We start from the raw sequence: 18,773 nt of genomic DNA on the forward strand, positions 1-18,773 counted from the left end.
CGTTCAAGGAAAGTGGATTTCCTACATATGGGAAAGATTTTTGTGTATGAATATTTCGTTGATAGATTATAAGGAAGTTAGTGACAATGATATCCTACACTGATATAAAGAAGTCTTATGAGAACTCATTCAGTCCTAGAGCCTTATTCCTATTGAGCCAAAAGGCCACACCATTAATCTTTGCTCATGTAGGAATTTTCATGAGGGTTGTATTTTCTTGATATGTTACTAGGTGTGGGATGGATCATAATATATCCTTAGTAATCATTGTTTCTTGTGAGGTAAGGAGGATAATATATCCTTAGTAATCACTATTGGTTGTGAGGTAATGAGGCAAATGAAGTGATCAGAACTAGCCTCTACCAACCAATCGAGATCCTAATTATATGTCTGTAATAGGGACATATAAGTACTTCTAGATCTATGTTGGATCGCTATTTTAAATGAGTATTTCTATTCACCCTCTCCAGGTCCCTAGATACACAATTTCTGGAGATAATGTATCTCCTAGCATTGCATGGACTCATCTAGGTACTCACTGATCCTAGTCTTTAGCTCCCAAGATGAGTTGGTCCAAATGAATTAAAATTGGTGCTCTTTCGTAGCAACTTCCATCTTCAATGCTCCACCTATGTATGAATGTCCATAAATAGATGTATATTACACCATTTAGGTGGTAACTGAAGTTCTTCACAGGCAAGGTCAAAATCTCTCCATGCAAGATGTGGCTCACAAAGCTGTGAAAAGCTTCATAACCAAACCACATGGTCCTAAACCAGAAAGGAAGTCTAAGCATTCTACAGTTCATATTTGGAATGAGGAGGAAATGTGACTGATCAGAGTAATAATGAGGTACGAGCATATATATAATACGGCATTGCATCAATGCAATTATGTCAGTAAAAAAATGAAATGGATGTTCTTGCATAGGATTGTTAGCATGTCTTTGATTACACCATGTCCAAATCTTGCTAGGTGTAGACGGCTCAGCTAGTGATGTCTGGTCTATGAATAAGCATACTTGAATGGTTAGTAAATGGTCGTCATGAAATTATTCTATATTAGGAATAAAATCTATAATATGTATCCTAGATAAATGATCTGCTACATCATTTTCATATATTTTTTATTTCTGATTTCTATGTCAAATTTCTGTGACAACAGAATACACCTTGTTAACTTCAAAGCAGCATGGCCATAAAAATATTACTTTATCACCAACAAAACAACACCTCGTTTTCTCTAAAGAAAAAATAATATATAGAAGTTCCCTTTTGTAGTCAAATAATTCGATTGTGCATCAAATAAGGTTTTATTAGCGTAATATATGCTCATGGTCATCTTGTCCTTTCTCTGCACTAAGTTAACTCCTGCAACAAAAGCATATGCATCACATATTACTTCAATATGTGGCATCCCATAATAAGCATGTAGAATGGGTGCCTGAATTAGTACATCTTTGATTTTATGAAAAGACATCTTGATATTTTTGTTTTAGATTTTTCACTATTGTCTTGATTCGAGATAAACCATGCTAATCTTCTCATACAGGATATATATATATATTCTTATGATTATGTTTTATTATCTCACTTACAAAACGTGGGGTGACTGGTAAATTTAAGCTTCCTGAGATACCATGACAATGCTGATCACGATATACAATTTTGAGAAGACTGTATACTATTCACAGGTTGATTAGTTCAAGATGATACATTCATCCTCCCATACTCAATCCAATTTAATTAACTCACACTATTCTGAGAAAATATCACATGACTATTTATAGGCTACATATTTTATGATGAGATGTTGATTCATTCCCTTGATATGTAACTGATGTCATTCATTGTGCCAAAAATTCTGTAGAATTTATGGTGGGAATAAAACACAAAAATCACTTTATCACGATGAGAGTGTAATATTTGTGATGGAATATTATAAGATTGAATTGGTTCAGTTTGTTAAATAGTGCAAATTCACATGTACAAGTGATGCAAGCCAGTTTTAAGAGTTATAACTCTTATAACTGAGTATAGTTTTTATTATGGGACTCTTTTGACTATTCACATCATTTCTCTTTGATGATTTGACCCTCCTTTGAACTCCATGCCAGGTGACTCTTCCTTTGAACTCCAAGCCAGTTCAGAGTTTAATAGAATTTCCAATATATCTTACTATCAGGCTGCTTATTAGCCCAATCAGAAAAACGGGGGGAAGTTACTAAATGGAGAAAACTGTAATTAAACAACCTGGATGGGAGAAGCCCTCAAACATTTCAATTGGCTTTGTTTTTTTATGTTTTATGATTGCCACATAAATCAATCATATGGTCTCATAACACTTTCATGTCAAACAAGATGAAAATATGTCTGCTGGAAGGACATGACAGTTTTTTTTGGGACGAGAAAACTATCCCCTCCGCAACCATTGGACAGGGCGCATGATCAATGTACTAACAATTTATTTTACGTTTTTTTTCTCGAAACGTCTATCATTTTCCATTCCTGATATAGTATGGAATCATGATGGTAGGGTATGCTTGTTTCCCAACACGATGGTTCCCAGACGGGAGGGTTTTGGACAGGATGGTTAGGGATGGGATGGTCCCCGCACGGGACAATTCAGGGTCGGGACAGTTTCGGACGACCCAAAATGGGGCGACACAAAAACCATCCCAAACCGTCCAGCGTCTCCATTCTAGACGATTGTGGACTATAATTGCAACATATTGTACAATATAAATTCTCAGGAATCTTGTGCTGCCATTTATCCTATCTGCTACTTTTTATGACATCTCTGTTTCTAACCCAATCAGAAGAATTACCCTAAAACTAAGGGGAATTATCTTCTCATTAAACTTATGATACTGAAAATGTAATATCATTTAAAATGAATGCATCATTGAGAGGATTTTAGAAGGCTATATATATATACCTACAAAGATAGAGCGTCTTCTTATTCCCATTACACCATGACATCTCTGTCTCTATCCCAATCAGAAGAATTACCCTAAAACTAAGGTGAATTATCTTCTATGTAAACTTATGGTACTGAAATTGTAATATCATTTAAAATGAATGCATCATTGAGAGGATTTTAGAAGGGTATATATATCCCTATAAAGATAGAGTGTCTTCTTATTCCCATTCCCTCATCCTCTCTTTGCCGCTTGTTCAGTTCCTGCTGCAGGCTTCGGGGGCGAAGAACAGACGAAGAATCCTTCGAACAGATGAATAATCGGTGAGGAAATTTAGAGTTTGGCTTATGGATTTCGCTTCCCTGAGCCCGCACTTCGCCCCCAATCTCCTCGTGGGGAAGCCACAATCTCGTATTTCTTCAACCCCGCGCGCTTCTCTGCGAAGACCCTCTCCAGCAACAGAAGCCACGCAATCCGTCGCCCCGCTCCAGCGGCCGCTCTCTTCCCCTCCTCCTCCTCCTCCTGATGTCAAATCTCCGTCAAATCCTCTCCAGAACCCGTCACCCACCTCGTCTAAGGGAAACGGGCTCGGGAATCCACTAGCCAACAAGCTTTGGCTCTCCAGCAAACTCTCCCCACCTCCTCCCCCTCTTCCCGCTGAAATAGTCCCTGAAATCGAGTCCCCCGTTGCAGAATCCTCCAATTCGGATGATGGGTTTGCTCCAGATGCCTCCATTTCTCCGCTGTCTTCGCAAAGTGGTAAAATTTTCGTTGGGAATCTTCCGCCCTGGATAAAGAAGAACGAAATCGCGGAGTTTTTCCGTCAGTTTGGCCCGGTGAAGAACGTTATCCTGATCAAGGGAAGGGAAGATACCGAGAGGAACTTGGGTTATTGCTTTATCTTGTATGGCGGGCCAACGGCGACGGAGGCCGCGGCGCAAGCGGCGGATTTCGACGGAATTGAGTTCCACGGAAGAGTTCTGACTGTGCGGTTGGATGATGGGAGGAGATTGCAGGCGAGAGCGGAAGAGAGGGCGAGATGGGTCGCTGGATCTAACGGGAGGGAGTATAGATCAAAGTGGCACGAAGAACGGGATGGTGATTGCCGGAAGTTTCGACAGGTTTTGGAGACGCAGCCGGAGAACTGGCAGGCTGTTGTATCGGCGTTTGAGAAGATAAAGAAGGTCTGGGCTTACGCATACCCTTCTTTATTCTCTGATTTCTGAGGTTTTTGATCTACTGCTGATTTTTATTTATTTTTCACGATCCAATTTCAAGCAATTTTGAGGGGTGTTTTCCATCAATTTCTTCGTTTATCTTCTTGAAAATTGTTGTTTTCTGAATTTCAGCATTCTTGAGGAAATTATTGGTTTTTGTTTAATCCTTTGATTTCCTTCCGGGATACTTACTTGAAGGAGGTACTTTCTTCTGAATTTTTAATCTAATTACTGATTCTATTTCTCTTTCACGATCAAAACTCAATAAATTTAGGCGCGGGACAGCAATCGTTTTCGTGGTATGTCATCATCAAAAATCGAAAAGATTCGATTTTCCGTGTTCAACGTGAAATAAGAGGTCTCTAATCTGCCGATCTCTTTCCAGCGTACTTGCTTGTCGGTAAATACTGCCCGTCGGAAGTTTATGATCTAATTATTGATTCGATTTCTTTTGGAGTTCCAAAATTCAACCATTTTTTATGGAAATAGCAGTCATTTCGTGTATATCATCTTGAAAATTTTCATTTTACAAATTTCAGCCTTCTAGACGAGAATATGGTTTGATGGTGAACTTCTACGCAAGGAGAGGGGATAAACATCATGCGCGTTCGACTTTTGAGAGCATGCGTGCAAGAGGGATAGAGCCGAGCTCTTATGTGTATACTAAGTAAGATTCCAGACTCAATTCTGTCCTGTCGTGGACGAACTCCTTTGCTTTCTTCACGTTGTCGTCTCGATCCTCAAATAACTATCTTTACTCCGCATTATTCATTAACCAGGCGTAAGGTGATAGATCATCAATTCTTATCGTGATCCCAAACTTTCTACAAGGGTCTGATATTATTTTGTGAAAAAAATTGGTTGCAAAATTTTTAGTGTTTTTAAAGGTAGAAGGAATTCCCTTCCTTTATTTTTACGTGGGCATCTCAATCCACAAATAGCTCTTTTACTCCGAATTATTCATTAAACAGACGCTAGGTGACTTAGATTTTATTCCTTGTATCTAGCATTGAAGGTGATTCATCATTTCATGCAGCCTTGTTCACGCCTATGCAGTTGCCAGAGATATGCGCGGTGCATTATCCTGCGTAGAGGAAATGAAAGCCGAGGGTATTGAGCTGACACTGGTGACATATAGCATTCTGATCGGAGGATTTGCGAACACCGGTGATACAAAGTAAGCAAAAGCTTTTACATTTTCTTATTGACTCGATCAATTAAAAAGTGGGTTTAATTAAGCTACTGATCATCTGTGTGTGTTATTTTTCTTCTATGGCTCTGGTGATTATTTCAATGTATTGATTAGGACTGAATGTGGCATGCTCATATAAAGTAAATATTAGCATGTTCGCTTTCAGATATTTGAGGGAGTTTGAGCCTAGTGTTTTCTGTCTTCGATGATGATGAGTCACTTCAATCCGTCCATGCAGAATGACAATGATGTTGAAGTAATTATCGTCATTGTCATCATTATCCACTGGAGACAACGATGATGCCAGCAGACGATACGATGAAGGGCAAATCTGCTCCTACGCCAGCTTCCTTGAGCTACTCATCCTTCTTCAAAATGGCTGGACGACGATGATAAATCATAACCATCATCATCCATCTAAGCCAGGATGATGATGACAATGATGTTGACGATGGCAATCTCATCTTTGACAATGACGATGTGGATGATGATTCTGGATGATGAAGACAACTTTGTCCGGGGATGACAAACGCTAGTTGATCCATACTGTTTGGGCTATTTGTCTTCTAACTTACTTTTATCCTTGGCGTTGTAAGAGCTGCAGATTCCACTTTTTTGGAGGCAAAGGAAAAGTCTTCGGAGCTCAATGCCATCATCTACAGCAATATTGTATATGCTCATTGGTGAGTGCATTATGGTTTACTTTTGGTTTGACTTTATGCCCATGTCTCTTGTATTCTGAATTGTTGGACATTTATGTAAATAGCATCCGTGCTAGCTTCAGTGTTTTGTGCATATCAGATGCTACTTAGAAACCTTTTCAACATTTAGGAAGAGATTTACAGGTTTTAACTGATAAGAGGTTTAAATGTTGTCAGCCAAGCTGGCAACATGGTTCGTGCTGAGGAGCTCGTACGGGAAATGGAAGAACAGGGCATCGATGCCCCCATCGACCTATACCATACCATGATGGATGGGTACACAAATGCCCGAAATGAAGAAAAATGTCTTGTCGTCTTTGAACGGCTTAAGGTATCTGATACGATCCCCAACCACTAGTAGGGGTATTTTAGTCTTTGACATTAATCTTGTACCCTTAAAATACTTTTAGCCCTCCCCTTAGGAGAGTAGTAAAAAAACTTGTCGATGTGTTTGGGAGATCCTCCATTTGGGGTTGAAGGTGCCTATACAGACCTGTTGTCTTTTGTTTCTTCTATTCTTCTCTCTATCTCTCTTGCGCTCTACCCTTCAAATGTCATTCCAGATGGAGACCTACCCTGATTTTTACCAAGATCTATCAGTGCCCAAGGATTTTTTTACAAATCTGTTAAATTTTTACCATGATAAATTTCAGTAGTAGACGTCTTCAAAATTTTCAATACTCCATTATCAACATAAACCCTGTGATTTTCTGTCAATTATTCACATTTCTCGAATTCTTTTTTATACCTTATCTGTTCGGTCTTCTACGAGATAGCCACTCCTTGTTATTTTATAACCTCTATAATTTTTGTCTTAATATTTTCCTAGTATCGGAAATACCACTTGATGACGTTCAATTAAAAATATCTTCAAATATCTTGGATTTTTCAAAAAAAAGTCTTCAAATATCTTGAATACCGTATTTTATCGTATCTTGAGATTTTGTATGAATCACTCCATTCCTTACTATCTGCAGGAGTGTGGCTTTACGCCATCAATAATCAGCTATGGTTGTCTAATTAACTTGTACACAAAGGTATGATCTCTGGAGATTCTTTAGGCCATTTCTACTGCAACTGTGCTCAGTTTGTAGTGATATCATGAAATTCATTGACTTTCATCAGATCGGAAAGGTTGCAAAGGCTGTCGAGATTGGCCAGACAATGGAATCACGGGGAATTGAGCACAACAACAAGACTTACTCCATGTTGATCAATGGGTTCATCCAATTGAAGGATTATGCGAATGCATTTGCGATATTCGAATACATGATGAAGAAGGGCTTGAAACCGGACTCTGTGATGTACAACATCATCATAAATGCATTCTGTAAGATGGGCAACATGGACCGGGCAGTTCGAACATTTGAAGAGATGCAGAAGGCGAGGTACCGGCCTTCAACGAGAACATTCCAGCCAATTATTTATGGCTTTGCCCTATCTGGAGATATGCGAAGAGCTCTAGAGATTCTTGATACAATGAGGCGGTCTGGGTGTATCCCCACCGTAGAGACGTACAATGTTCTTGTCCTTGGTCTTGTAAGGAAGCAACAGGTATCTCTCTCTCTCTCTGTGTCTCTCTCTCCCTTTCTGTGACTTTCTCTCCCTCTCTCATTCTGTCTTTTTCTCTCTGTCTCGCTCTCTCCCTCTGTGGCTCTTTTTATTTCTGTTGAACTCCATGCTAGGGCTTGGAGGAAGGAGAGGAAATGAAATCCTTTACTAGAATGTACATGAGGAGGGGTATATATACCCTAGGAGAGAGAGAGGAGAGAATATGAGTTAGTGATAAGTGAGGGAGCCTAGTGGGTTTATAGAACATGACCCACTAGGAGAGTCCTCTCACTAACAGCCCCCATAAGCGAGGTATGGATGTCATCCATGCCAAGCTTGGAGGTAAACAAGGAGAGGATTTGATAATCCCTTCGAGAACATCGGCGCCTGGTCGGATGGCGGCACGAAAGACAAGTCGAACAAGCCCTCGTCCATCCGCTCCTTGAAGAAGTAGCGGTTGATCTCCATGTGCTTGATGCGACCCGTCTGGCCCGGATTTTGAGCCAAGGCAATAGCCGATTTGTTGTCACAATAAAAGTGGATCGGGCGGGTGTACTTGACGCGACGTTCGCGGAGCACCCGTGAATCCACTGAGCCTCAGAGGCCCCATCCGCAAGTGCTCGGTATTCCGCCTCTGCACTCGAGCGGAGACACGATCCTGCTTGCTGCTTTTCCAGCTCACAAGGCCCCGAAGGCAAGATGCAAGACCGGTGGTAGACCGGTAGTCCACAGTCGAGCCTGCATAGTCAGCGTCTGTATATACCTTTACAGTCGGCTCTGAGCTCCGGGGAAGAGTAAACCCTTCCCGGGACAGCCCTTCAGTACGCGAGCACCGGTGAGCGGCCTGGCGATGAATCTCATGCGGAGCATGCATGAACTGACTGAGAAGGCTAACTGCATAGCTGATGTCGGGCGTGTGGGTCAGATAAGTTTCCACCAACTGCTGATATTGATGGGTGCTGACCGGCGGAGAGTCACTCGGCGCCCAACTTGACGTTGGGGTCGATGGGGGTCTTCACAGGAGCACATGCGGTCATACCCGTCAAAGTTAGCAGGTCCACCGTATATTTCTGCTGGCTGATGAAGATACCACGAGCCGATTAGGCCACCTCGAGCCCCACGAAATACCGGGGCTGACCAAGGGCCTTGATCTCGAACTTCGCGGGCAAGGAGCGGCTGAGGCGTGAAGCCGGCAGTGTCCGACCCGGTGATCAGGATGTCGTCCACATAAACGACCAGGATAGCGACCCCGGCCGGGCCGTGACGGAAGAAGAGAGTGGCTTCCCCATTGCTCTGGGTGTACCCTTCGGCGCGCATGACGGAGCTGAAGCGGCCGAACCACATCCGCGGTGACTGCTTCAGTCCATACAAGGACTTCCGCAGTCGGCAGACGGTCCCCGGAGGCCCGAGAGGGTAGCCCGGAGGATGATGCATGTAGACCTCCTCGGTAAGATCGCCATGAAGGAAGGCGTTCTTAACGTCGAACTGGCGAATCAACCACTCATGATGAGCGGCCAGCGCCAGGAGGCGGGCGGTGTCCATCTTCGTGACCGGAGAAAAAGTCTCGGTAGTTGACGCCGTGAGGACTGAGTGAAGCCACGAGCCACGAGCGCGATTTGCGGCGTTCAGGAGCCATCGGCGTTGTGCTTGGGGTGTGAACCCACTTGCAAGAGACGGCCGTCTTCCGGGTGGGAGAGGAACCACATCCCACGTGTGGTTTTGAGCAAGCGCGCATCTCCTCATCCATCGCGCTTTCCAATGAGGACAAACAATAGCATCGGATAAGCGGCGTGAAACGAAAACAGAGTCGATGCGGGTCAAAAACAGGCGGCAGGAAGTACTCAACCTGGCGCAGTAGCGATAGGGAAACAGCGGGTAAAGGGGAGTGCGGGTGCACTGGCGGACCCCTTTACGCAGCGATAGGCAAGTCAGGAGTCATCGTCAGCAGGAGAAGAAGACGACTCGGAAATGGCTGGCGGAAGAGAGGAAGGCGAGGACTCAGCAGGCGGGGAGGAGCGGAAGCAGGAGGCGAGGATTCGGGAGGAAGATAATGGAGTAGGCGCAATGGGTGAGGAAGGAAGGCCGACCGGTGGAGGAGAAGAAGAGGAGGATGGAGCGACTGTGGGAGGAGGCAGCGGTGGGAGGAAAGGGAGCAGCGGGCTCCAGAACCAGATCCGGCTCCAAGGGGCCGGAGGAGATGTGGGAGAGAAGAAGGGTTGAAATTCAGAGAAGGTGACATTGGCGGAGGCGAAACCGGCGAGAAGAGGGATGAAAGCATTTATACCCTTTCTAGGCGAAGAGTAGCCAACAAAGACGCATTTGGCGCCGGGCATCCAGCTTTGACAGGGAGGGCGTCGTGTCATGAACATATGCCGTGCAGCCAAAGACGCGGGGAAGAAGGTGAGTGCGGAGCTGCGCGGCGGGAAAGGCAGCCGACAACCGGTCAAGCGGAGGGCTGAACTGGAGGGTCGGGGTGGGCAGCCGGTTGATGAGATGAGTACTCGTCAGAACGGCTTCCCCCCAATAAGTCCACGGGACGTGGTAGTCCAGCAGGAGAGTGCGGGCAGTCGACGTGACATACCCAATACGCCGCTCGGCAAGGCCATTCTGCTCGGGCGTCGCCACGCAAGACGTCTCGTGGAGAATCCCATGGGCGGTGAAATACGAGTTCAACTCCTGGTTGACGTAGTCCCGCGCATTGTCGGACCGGAACCGCTGAATAGTCCGGCCAAACTGAGTCTGAAGCATGGTGCAGAAGGCTTGAACAGTCGAGGCGGCGCTCTTGGGCGGCAACAAGTAGGTCCACGTGTAACGGTGGCCTCATCAACAAAGATCAAGAACCACCGGTGTCCCTTCAGGCTGGCCTGTCGCGACGGACCCCATACATCGCTATGAATGCGATATAAGGGAACATCACTGTGAGAAGTCGACGGAGGAAGGAGGCCGGCGATGCTTCGCCAGTTTGCATGCATCACAAACAACAGAAGAGAGGTCAAGCCAGTACACAATGTCGGAAAAAGTCTTTTCAAAACATGGAAAGACGGATGCCCGAGCCGCTGGTGAGTGAGTAGAAGCGCTGCGGCGCTGGTCCTCGACCGTCAACAAGCACCGCTGCACGGGTTCCCGACCGCCCCTCGTCCAACAGCAGTAGGCCATCCGGCGCCTAATTCGCAAAGTCTTCCCCACCTTGTCAGTCAAAAAGATCCCATCAGACTGAATGTGGAGCGAGCAATGGACGCATCGGCGAGTCGCCTGCGGTGACATAAATAAGTCTGAAGGGGCGGAACATGAAGGGCGTTGTGAATGATACCAAGGCCATCCACATGGATCGACCCGATACCAGTCACGCGGTCGTCCCCACCCGCCCGTGTGGACAGCTCGACCACCAAGGTGCGCTCGTGGGACAGAAACCGGTGGTTGAGCGGGGTCATATGCTCTGTGGCCCAGTATCAAGCACCCAGGTGGTATCCAAACGAAGGGAGCTTGGAGGGCAGTGTCCACAATACCACTGATCTGACTTGGGAAGGAAGAACGCACCGAAATCACTGAAGTGAGCCACGGTAGGCTGCGAAGAAGACCCGGTCTGCAGGGCAGCCAGCTGGGAGCTGAGACGGACAAGTTCGGCAGTCAGCTGATCATTAGTCATGGCTGGATGGCTGGAGCTAGAGGCGGCGGGGCGGTGCCTGGGCAAGATGGGCTCTGGCTGCGGGACCGGCGGGCGGCGAGGCAGGAGCTGATGACGGCGAGGCGACCTCCGGATCCGGGTACTGTCCAAAAATTTCTTGATGCACGGGCCTCAAGATGATTCGCTTACGCGGTAGAGCAAACCACCGGTGCCCGAGAGCCCGAAGAAGGCTTGGGCAGCAAGGAGGTTGCTCCGTGGGCGGGACAGGAGGGCAGCACTCTCGCCGGGGACTCGGCAGGCAGGTCCAGCAGCGGGCGTTGGCGGCGAAGGCTGCTTTCAACTCCGTCAACTCCTTAACCAGACCATCGAAGTCCGGAAGAGGAGTCTGGGAGTGAAGAGCCCGGCGCCTGACATCCGCATATTCCGGATTCAGCTTGTCGAAATGACATGTAGCGGAGCTTGAGAGCATGGCGGTCGGCGCAGTCGGATCCCCACCGGCATGTAATAGTCCACCTCGCCACAGGGCTTGGTGGGCAAGGCTATAGTCCATAATGGACATGGTGCCATGTCGGAGTACACTCGCCCGCTCGGCCAAAGTAAAGATCTTCCAGTCATCAGCATCATGCCCGCAGTAGCGGCGGCGTGCTCCCAGATCTCCAGCGAGTCGTCAGGTGGAGGAACTTGTCATAGACCTCCCGAGAGAGTGTGAGTTAAGAGCCAGGAGTGGGCGAAGTACTGCTCGGCACTCCAGGCCGGGAAATGCGGGTCCGTGACGGGAGGGCTGGCAGGTGAGATGTTTCTGGAGCAGACGGCGCGCGCAGAGTGTACTCGGCGAACTTCAGCCACGACATCAAGTTCGGAGCACTGAGACGGCAGTTATCCGGGCGGAGGAGAGGAGCACCGATTTTCGGCGACGGAGTTCCCGGGCAAAGTCAGCGCGGTGAAATCTGCTTGGGTTGGCGTCGGGGCAGTGGATGCAGACGGATCACTGCCCATGCTGGAGGTAGTCGACATGACGGCAAACAGCAGCAGCGGCAGCGCGAAGAACCGAACACGGTCCGAAGCGGGAGACAGTTGCTTGCGGGCGGCGGTCCGTGCGGCGCTGCTCGCGGCGCTGCTCGCGGCGCTGCTGCGGCGCTGCTGCGGCGCTGCTCGCGGCGGCTGCTGCGGCGGCTGCGCTGCTCGCGCGCTGCTCGCGGCGGCTACTGCGGGCGGCTTGCGGGCGGCGGTCGTCGGCGCTGCTCGCGGCGGCTGCTGCGGCTGCTCGCGGCGGCTGCTGCGGCGGCGGCTTGCGGCGGCGCTCGTGCGGCGCTGCTCGCGGCGCTGCTCGCGGCGGCTGCTGCGGCGGCTGCTCGCGGCGGCTGCTGCGGCGGCGGCTGCGGCGGCGCTCGTCGCGGCGCTGCTCGCGCGGCAGTCCGTGCCGGCGCTGCTCGCGGCGCTGCTCGCGGGCGGCTGCTGCGGGCGGCTGCTGCGGCGGCTGCTCGCGGCGGCTGCTGCGGCGGCGGCTTGCGGGCGGCGCTCGTGCGGCGCTGCTCGCGGGCGGCGGCTTGCGGGCGGCTGCGCTGCGCGGCGGCTGCCTGCGGGCGGCTGCTCGCGGGCGGCTGCTTGCGGGCGGCGGCGCTTCTTGCGTGCGAGCAAGGAGAAGATTGAGAGGGTGATGGTGAAGAAGAAGAAGAAGAAGAAGAAGAAGAAGAAGCCCGCACACAGGCTTAGGGCTAGAGATGGGGATCAAGAGCTTGGCTCTGATACCATGTTGAACTCCATGCTAGGGCTTGGAGGAAGGAGAGGAAATGAAATCCTTTACTAGAATGTACATGAGGAGGGGTATATATACCCTAGGAGAGAGAGAGGAGAGAATATGAGTTAGTGATAAGTGAGGGAGCCTAGTGGGTTTATAGAACATGACCCACTAGGAGAGTCCTCTCACTAACAATTTCTCTGTCTTATGTCCGCCTGTCTCTCTATCCGCCTCTCCCTCTTTCTACCCACTTGTCCTTTTTCTCTCTCTGTCTCTCCCTCTTCCTGTCTCTCTGTTTGTCTACTTGTCTTTCTCTCTATCTCTCTCTCTGTCCGATTCTCTCTCTCCCCTCTTTCTGTCTCCCTGTCTGTCATTTCGCTCTCTTTCTGTGACTCTCTATTCTCTCTCTCTGTCTGTGATTCTATATTTATCTCTCTCTCTCCCTCTGTCGTTCTCAGGGACTCTACCTTTCTCTCTGCCTGTGTGTCTCTCTGTCGCTATCTATCACAGTATCTTTTGTAATTGTCATTGAGATGAACCCATATATTCTGTAAAGCTATATTGAAAGTTCAATCAAGTGAGTCATTGTGTCTATAATATTTACGGTGATATTGGGAGTGTCTTAGCCTACTTTATTTCATAGTTTTTCATATATGTCATTCATGGTTCCAGATCTCCATCCCATACATTTGGTAAAAGGGAGACAGTTTTTCTTCCATCTCCCTTACCCACCCTCGCTCTCTTCATTACTTGCAGATTGAGAAGGCCGTAGCAGTCATTGACAGGATGCTAATGTCCGGGGTCCAGCCCAACGAGCGTACGTACACCACCGTGATGGAAGGCTATGCATCCGTTGGCAACACTGGGAAGGCCTTCGAATACTTCACCAAAATCAAGGAAGAGGGCCTGAAGCTTGATGTATTCACTTATGAGGCGCTCCTCAAGGCTTGCTGCAAATCAGGAAGAATGCAGAGCGCTTTAGCTGTCACGAGAGAGATGTTTGTTCAGAAGATCCCCCGAAATACCTTCGTCTATAATATACTTATCGATGGGTACGCCTTCCGCACACATTCAGGGGTATTTTTTGACATTTTCCCTTAAGAGTAATTCCCCTATAAGTACTTGTAGCCCTCCCTGAAGGAGGGCAAACAAGAAGATTTGGAATTGGGGGGAAGATCCTTCCCGAGAGGGTACAGCCTCCAGCCCAGACTGTTATTTGTTTTTTCCTCTCTCTCTCTACCTCATGCTTAATGGAGACCTACCAGAGGTCTCTATCATATTCTTTCTCAACAATTGCCATACAGTTTATTTTAATATTAAATATCTCTGTTTTTCTTTGTGCATATGCTAATTTGAAATTTATGATTTTTAAAAAGAGTTATTCGTCTCCGACAACTTTCATTTGGATAGTCTTCTGGACATACCTCCTTGTTCTTAAACAGATTCTGAATGTCTCCGTTTATTGTAAAATTATCTGGGGTTCAATGTGAGTTTTTCTACAAATTTTATTTAGACCAGGATCACTGTGTTTAAAATTTTCTTAAAATTTCTGTTGTCTGTGATATTTAAATTTGCGAGTCTTTTTGGATAAACTTGTGCAGGTGGGCGAGGAGAGGGGACGTGTGGGAAGCTGCAGACTTAATCCAGCAAATGAAGAGAGAGGGTGTCCTCCCAGATATCCACACCTACACATCGTTCATAAACGCATGTTGCAAGGCGGGCGACATGTCTGTAAGTCAAAAGTCCTTGACCTCTATTATATAAATGAGAATTCAAGACATTGTAACATGATATTCTCAACAAACTGCAGTATATATATATATATATTTGAAAAGTACAAACTGCAAAATATTGGGGTTCCATTCAGAGAAAACTCCGTCGGGGAACCCAATGTTTAAAAAACAACAATGTCGAAATGCTGAATTCTTCAGTGGGATGATTATATGATTTAAATGTTGATCTTTCCACACCCATGTCAATAAAAACCATAATGTTGAGGATAATAAATTACAAGTATTCATGTTCATCTTTTCTTAATTGCAGAGAGCAACAAAGACGGTGGAGGATATGAAGATGGCTGGGATCAACCCAAATTTAAAGACGTTCACCACCTTGATTAAGGGTTGGGCTAGGGCATCAGTGCCGGAGAAAGCCCTAGCGTGCTTCGAGGAAATGAAGAATTCAGGGTTGAAGCCGGACAGAGCTGCCTACCACTGCTTGATGACGTCACTCTTGTCCAGGGCAACCGTCGCTGAGGGTTATCTCCGGTCTGGGATCTTGACCATCTGCAGAGAGATGGTGGAATTCAACATGACCGTTGACCTGGGCACCGCTGTTCATTGGTCCAAGTGCCTGAGGAAGATTGAGAGATCAGGAGGGGAAATCACAGAGGCGCTTCAGAGGACCTTCCCCCCGGCTTGGAACTCGTTAGAGCCTCTGGATCATAATTCTGATCAGCTTGATGGACGTACATCCAGAGCGGCTGATGATGATGATGACGATGACGAGGATGATGATAATGATGATGATGGAGAAGAAGACCACAGATCCTGGTTCTAGGTTTGATCTTCCATTATTTATTATTTATTCCAGAAGAAAGGGCAGGTCAAGCATGAGATGCTATTTTATTTTCCTAATTTTCCATTTCTTGCTTCATAGCCGTATATGAGAAGAATAATTTTTTATCCGGTGAGGCCTTGATGATAATGATGATGGAGGAGACTATAGATATCTTAATCTAGGTTTGATCTTCCATTAATTTTTATTTATTTTAGAAGTGGAGAGCAGGTCAAGGCATGAGATGCTATTTTATTTTCCTAATTTTCCATTTCTTGCTTCATAGCCGTATATGAGAAGAATAATTTTTTATCCGGTGAGGCCTTGAAGATAATGATGATGGAGAAGACTATAGATATCTTGTTCTAGGTTTGATCTTCCTTTAATTTTTATTTATTTTAAAAGTGGAGAGCAGGTCAAAGCAAGGGATGCCCTATTATTCCTCATTATTTTTCCGTTTCTTGCTTATTGCTCGTAAATGAGAAGGATAATTGCTTATTCAATGAGGCTCATGGTGAGGATGATGATAAAGACTGCAGATACCGGTTCTAGTTTGGTCATCCAATAATTTATTTTATTTTCTAGAAGTGGGAAGCGGGTCAATGCACGGGATGCCATTTTCTTTTCCGTTTTTCCACTTCTTGATCGTTTTTTCGCAAATGAGAAGATAATTTATAATTCTTTCCATTTTTTTTGCAGAATGGTGTAAAAAGTGATAGAGGAGGGCCAGCTTTGAAGGAGCTCAGACACCCTGATGATCTCATTTAATATAGAGGGTCAATCATTATCCACAGTTGATTCAAGGCTGCCCGGAAGCGCAGCTTTCTCATTTAATGGTGAACTATGTGAAATATTTATGAGCCATGTTGCCATGGCATGGATATGCTGGCACCCAACATACATAAATGATGGCCATGTGGCACCCTCGGAAGTAGCCTACATCTCAGATCCTCTTCCCTGACTGTGGGCCTCTCTCTCTCTCTCTCTCTCTCTTCTCCTTTTCAATTCCTTCCACAGAGTAGAGATATTGGGAGAATACTGACCCCTGACGGGTTTTTTATGCAATAATGTCCAATGATCGTAAATGAAACTCTTTAATGTTGTGTTTTCTCTCTCATCTCTTCTACGGAGAGACACATTATCTACAACTGAAGGCATGAATTCCAGCACTCTCTCTCTGTCGATGTATCTCTCTTCTTGTGTCACTGCAAATGAGAGAGAGATATAGATAAGAGTGATCTACCCTCATCTCTCTATCCTTTGCTGATGAAAGAGATATCTGAATTACGAAGGGTCTGGGGTACACAATCTCTCTCTCACATCGCTGCAAATGAGTGAGAAAATTGTCATATCTATCCTCCAGAGCCGATAGATAGAGAAATCATCTTCCGGATTGTTTTCAATCATCTCTCCTTTGCTGATGACAGATATATCTGAATTATGAACAGTCTCGTGTACAAATAAGATAGAATTTCCATGTATACATGATGTACTCAATGGTTTTCGCTCATCTCTCTCTCCTCTCCTTCGCCGATGAGCGGCGATCCGACCCATCGGAACAGTGATATTCCATCCTGCGGTCTGGCCACGTCATCCTGTCATCTCACATCTCTCTCTCTAGCGGCGTCCATGGATAATAATACTGCGATTGAATGATGCAGATGAGGTGCTTTACGTATGGTGGCGATGGATGGAATGATGAGGCATCATTAATTTGTCTCGAAGCTCCTCTCTCTAGGAATCGAAGGAAACGAAGAATTGCAGAGATTTTATGATCAGCTCAGGCGCGTTTAAGGACCCTTTTCGAGCTCCGCGAGTCTTATCCATCTCTTATTATCTCTCTCTCGACCATGAAACCGCATTATACGTATGCATGGGCAGTAGAGAGAGAAGTGGCGAGCATTAATAGTCGCAAGGGATTGAATAGACGGATCGGTAGTCGTAATTCAAGGCCAGAGACCATTAATGGCAAGGCTCATCTTCATTACCCGCCTTGATCGAGCGCTGACATTGTCTTCTTTTTATTTATTTGCTCATAGTTTGCCGAGCTCTTCAAGAGCAGAGAGATGGAGTTGGAGAGAGAGATTGCAAGGGAAGAGATGGCCGCATTGCATTGATAGTATATGCCAAATGAAATAAATCGATGTCGCGAATCTTCAACGACGCAATAAATTAGCTTTGATATTATCAATAGCAGCTTGTTTTTCTCCCGGAGAGGAATATCGGAGAACCCTCGAGAGAGAGCTTTGAACACTCAACACGTCGTCGATGACAGAGAACCGCTCTCTCATAAAACCGAGAGAGATGCGGGCTTAGTTAAGGAAGAACACTTGTCAAGACCCATCTCTCTCACTGTGTTTTTCTCTCTTCTCTGAAGAGGGAAACAGAGCTACGGCCGGGGAAGAAGGCTACATTCTTGAACATCTCACCGACCCTGCGATTCCATTGAATCGCTCCTCCTCTGTTCGGCTAATATCATTAAATAGAAAGCATAAAAGCATAGTTACACCAATAAAACAAGAGAATTTAATAAAACTCTCGTCTCTATCTCTCTCCTCTCATCACTCGTGCCAACCCCCGGCTTCCCTATATAAATTCGTCGACTCCAAGGCCATGAGAGCAAGCAAAACTTACCTCTATCTCCGTCGTTCGGATCAAGATTATCGTTGGTTATCTTCTTCTGAGGAAGAGAGATGAGTAGAAGTGGGAAGGGGCCGAGGCTGGACCTGAGGCTGAACCTGACTATTCCGCCGGCAAGATTGACAGCGGCGCAGGTCGCCGCCGTGCGCGGCGGAGGGTCGCCGGAGGGGTCGCCGGCGTCGTCTTCTTCGTCGCCGAGCTCGTGTCTGTCGTCGGATTCAGAGCAGGGGCGATACGCGAGCAGTCCGGAGGCCACGTCGATGGTTTTGCTGGGCTGCCCGCGCTGTCTTATGTACGTTATGCTCTCTGAAGACGATCCCAAGTGCCCCAAGTGCAAGAGCACCGTCCTCCTCGACTTTCTCAACGACCACAAGAACACCGCCGCTGCCAAGAAGAACTGATTCTTGACCCGAGAATCGTTGGAGAGATGGGGTGGATGTGTTTTTCTTGTTAAGTTATTGGATTAGTTAGAAAGATGTCATCTTTGCTGCGAATGCCGTTGAGCGTTCGTCAATGAAAGTGATTGTTATTCAGAATTCCACTTAAAATTCTAGATTTCCGTCTAAACCCGAGAATCCTTGAGGAGAGGGAGATGACGGGTTGGCTTTGATGCCCGTGGTAAGTTCTTGTTTA

General features: G+C 46.5%; 2 protein-coding genes across 3 annotated transcripts; both read left to right on the forward strand.

Annotated features, from left to right (window-relative positions):
• Window positions 1-3,137: 3,137 nt before the first annotated feature.
• LOC144705238 (pentatricopeptide (PPR) repeat-containing protein) lies at window positions 3,138-16,615 on the forward strand. Of its 2 annotated transcripts, none has more exons than XM_078577823.1 (11): window positions 3,138-4,104; window positions 4,677-4,804; window positions 5,174-5,314; window positions 5,926-6,012; window positions 6,208-6,361; window positions 7,008-7,067; window positions 7,156-7,584; window positions 13,701-13,996; window positions 14,546-14,675; window positions 14,988-15,548; window positions 16,200-16,615. In XM_078577823.1, exons 1-10 carry the CDS (start codon window positions 3,268-3,270, stop codon window positions 15,501-15,503), a joined length of 2,778 nt encoding a protein of 925 aa, XP_078433949.1. In that variant the 5' UTR covers window positions 3,138-3,267; the 3' UTR covers window positions 15,504-15,548; window positions 16,200-16,615. The 2 variants fall into 2 exon arrangements, with proteins under 2 accessions (XP_078433949.1, XP_078433948.1); XM_078577822.1 differs by having other exon boundaries at window positions 14,988-15,503.
• A 1,578-nt stretch (window positions 16,616-18,193) lies between these two features.
• On the forward strand, window positions 18,194-18,541 carry LOC144706038 (protein GL2-INTERACTING REPRESSOR 1-like). The gene has a single exon (XM_078578911.1). It carries the CDS (start codon window positions 18,194-18,196, stop codon window positions 18,539-18,541), a length of 348 nt encoding a protein of 115 aa, XP_078435037.1.
• Window positions 18,542-18,773: the final 232 nt, after the last annotated feature.

This window comes from Wolffia australiana, chromosome 7 (assembly GCF_029677425.1).
Source record: "Wolffia australiana isolate 7733 chromosome 7, ASM2967742v1".
NCBI lineage: Eukaryota > Viridiplantae > Streptophyta > Magnoliopsida > Alismatales > Araceae > Wolffia > Wolffia australiana.

Coding starts and splice junctions, on each gene's coding strand:
- LOC144706038 (XM_078578911.1), top strand. CDS start 18,194: ATGAGTAGAAGTGGGAAGGGGCCGAGGCTGGACCTGAGGCTGAACCTG.
- LOC144705238 (XM_078577823.1), top strand. CDS start 3,268: ATGGATTTCGCTTCCCTGAGCCCGCACTTCGCCCCCAATCTCCTCGTG. Junction 4,805..5,173: donor AGCTCTTATGTGTATACTAA/GTAAGATTCCAG, acceptor CATTTCATGCAG/CCTTGTTCACGCCTATGCAG. Junction 14,676..14,987: donor GCAAGGCGGGCGACATGTCT/GTAAGTCAAAAG, acceptor TCTTAATTGCAG/AGAGCAACAAAGACGGTGGA.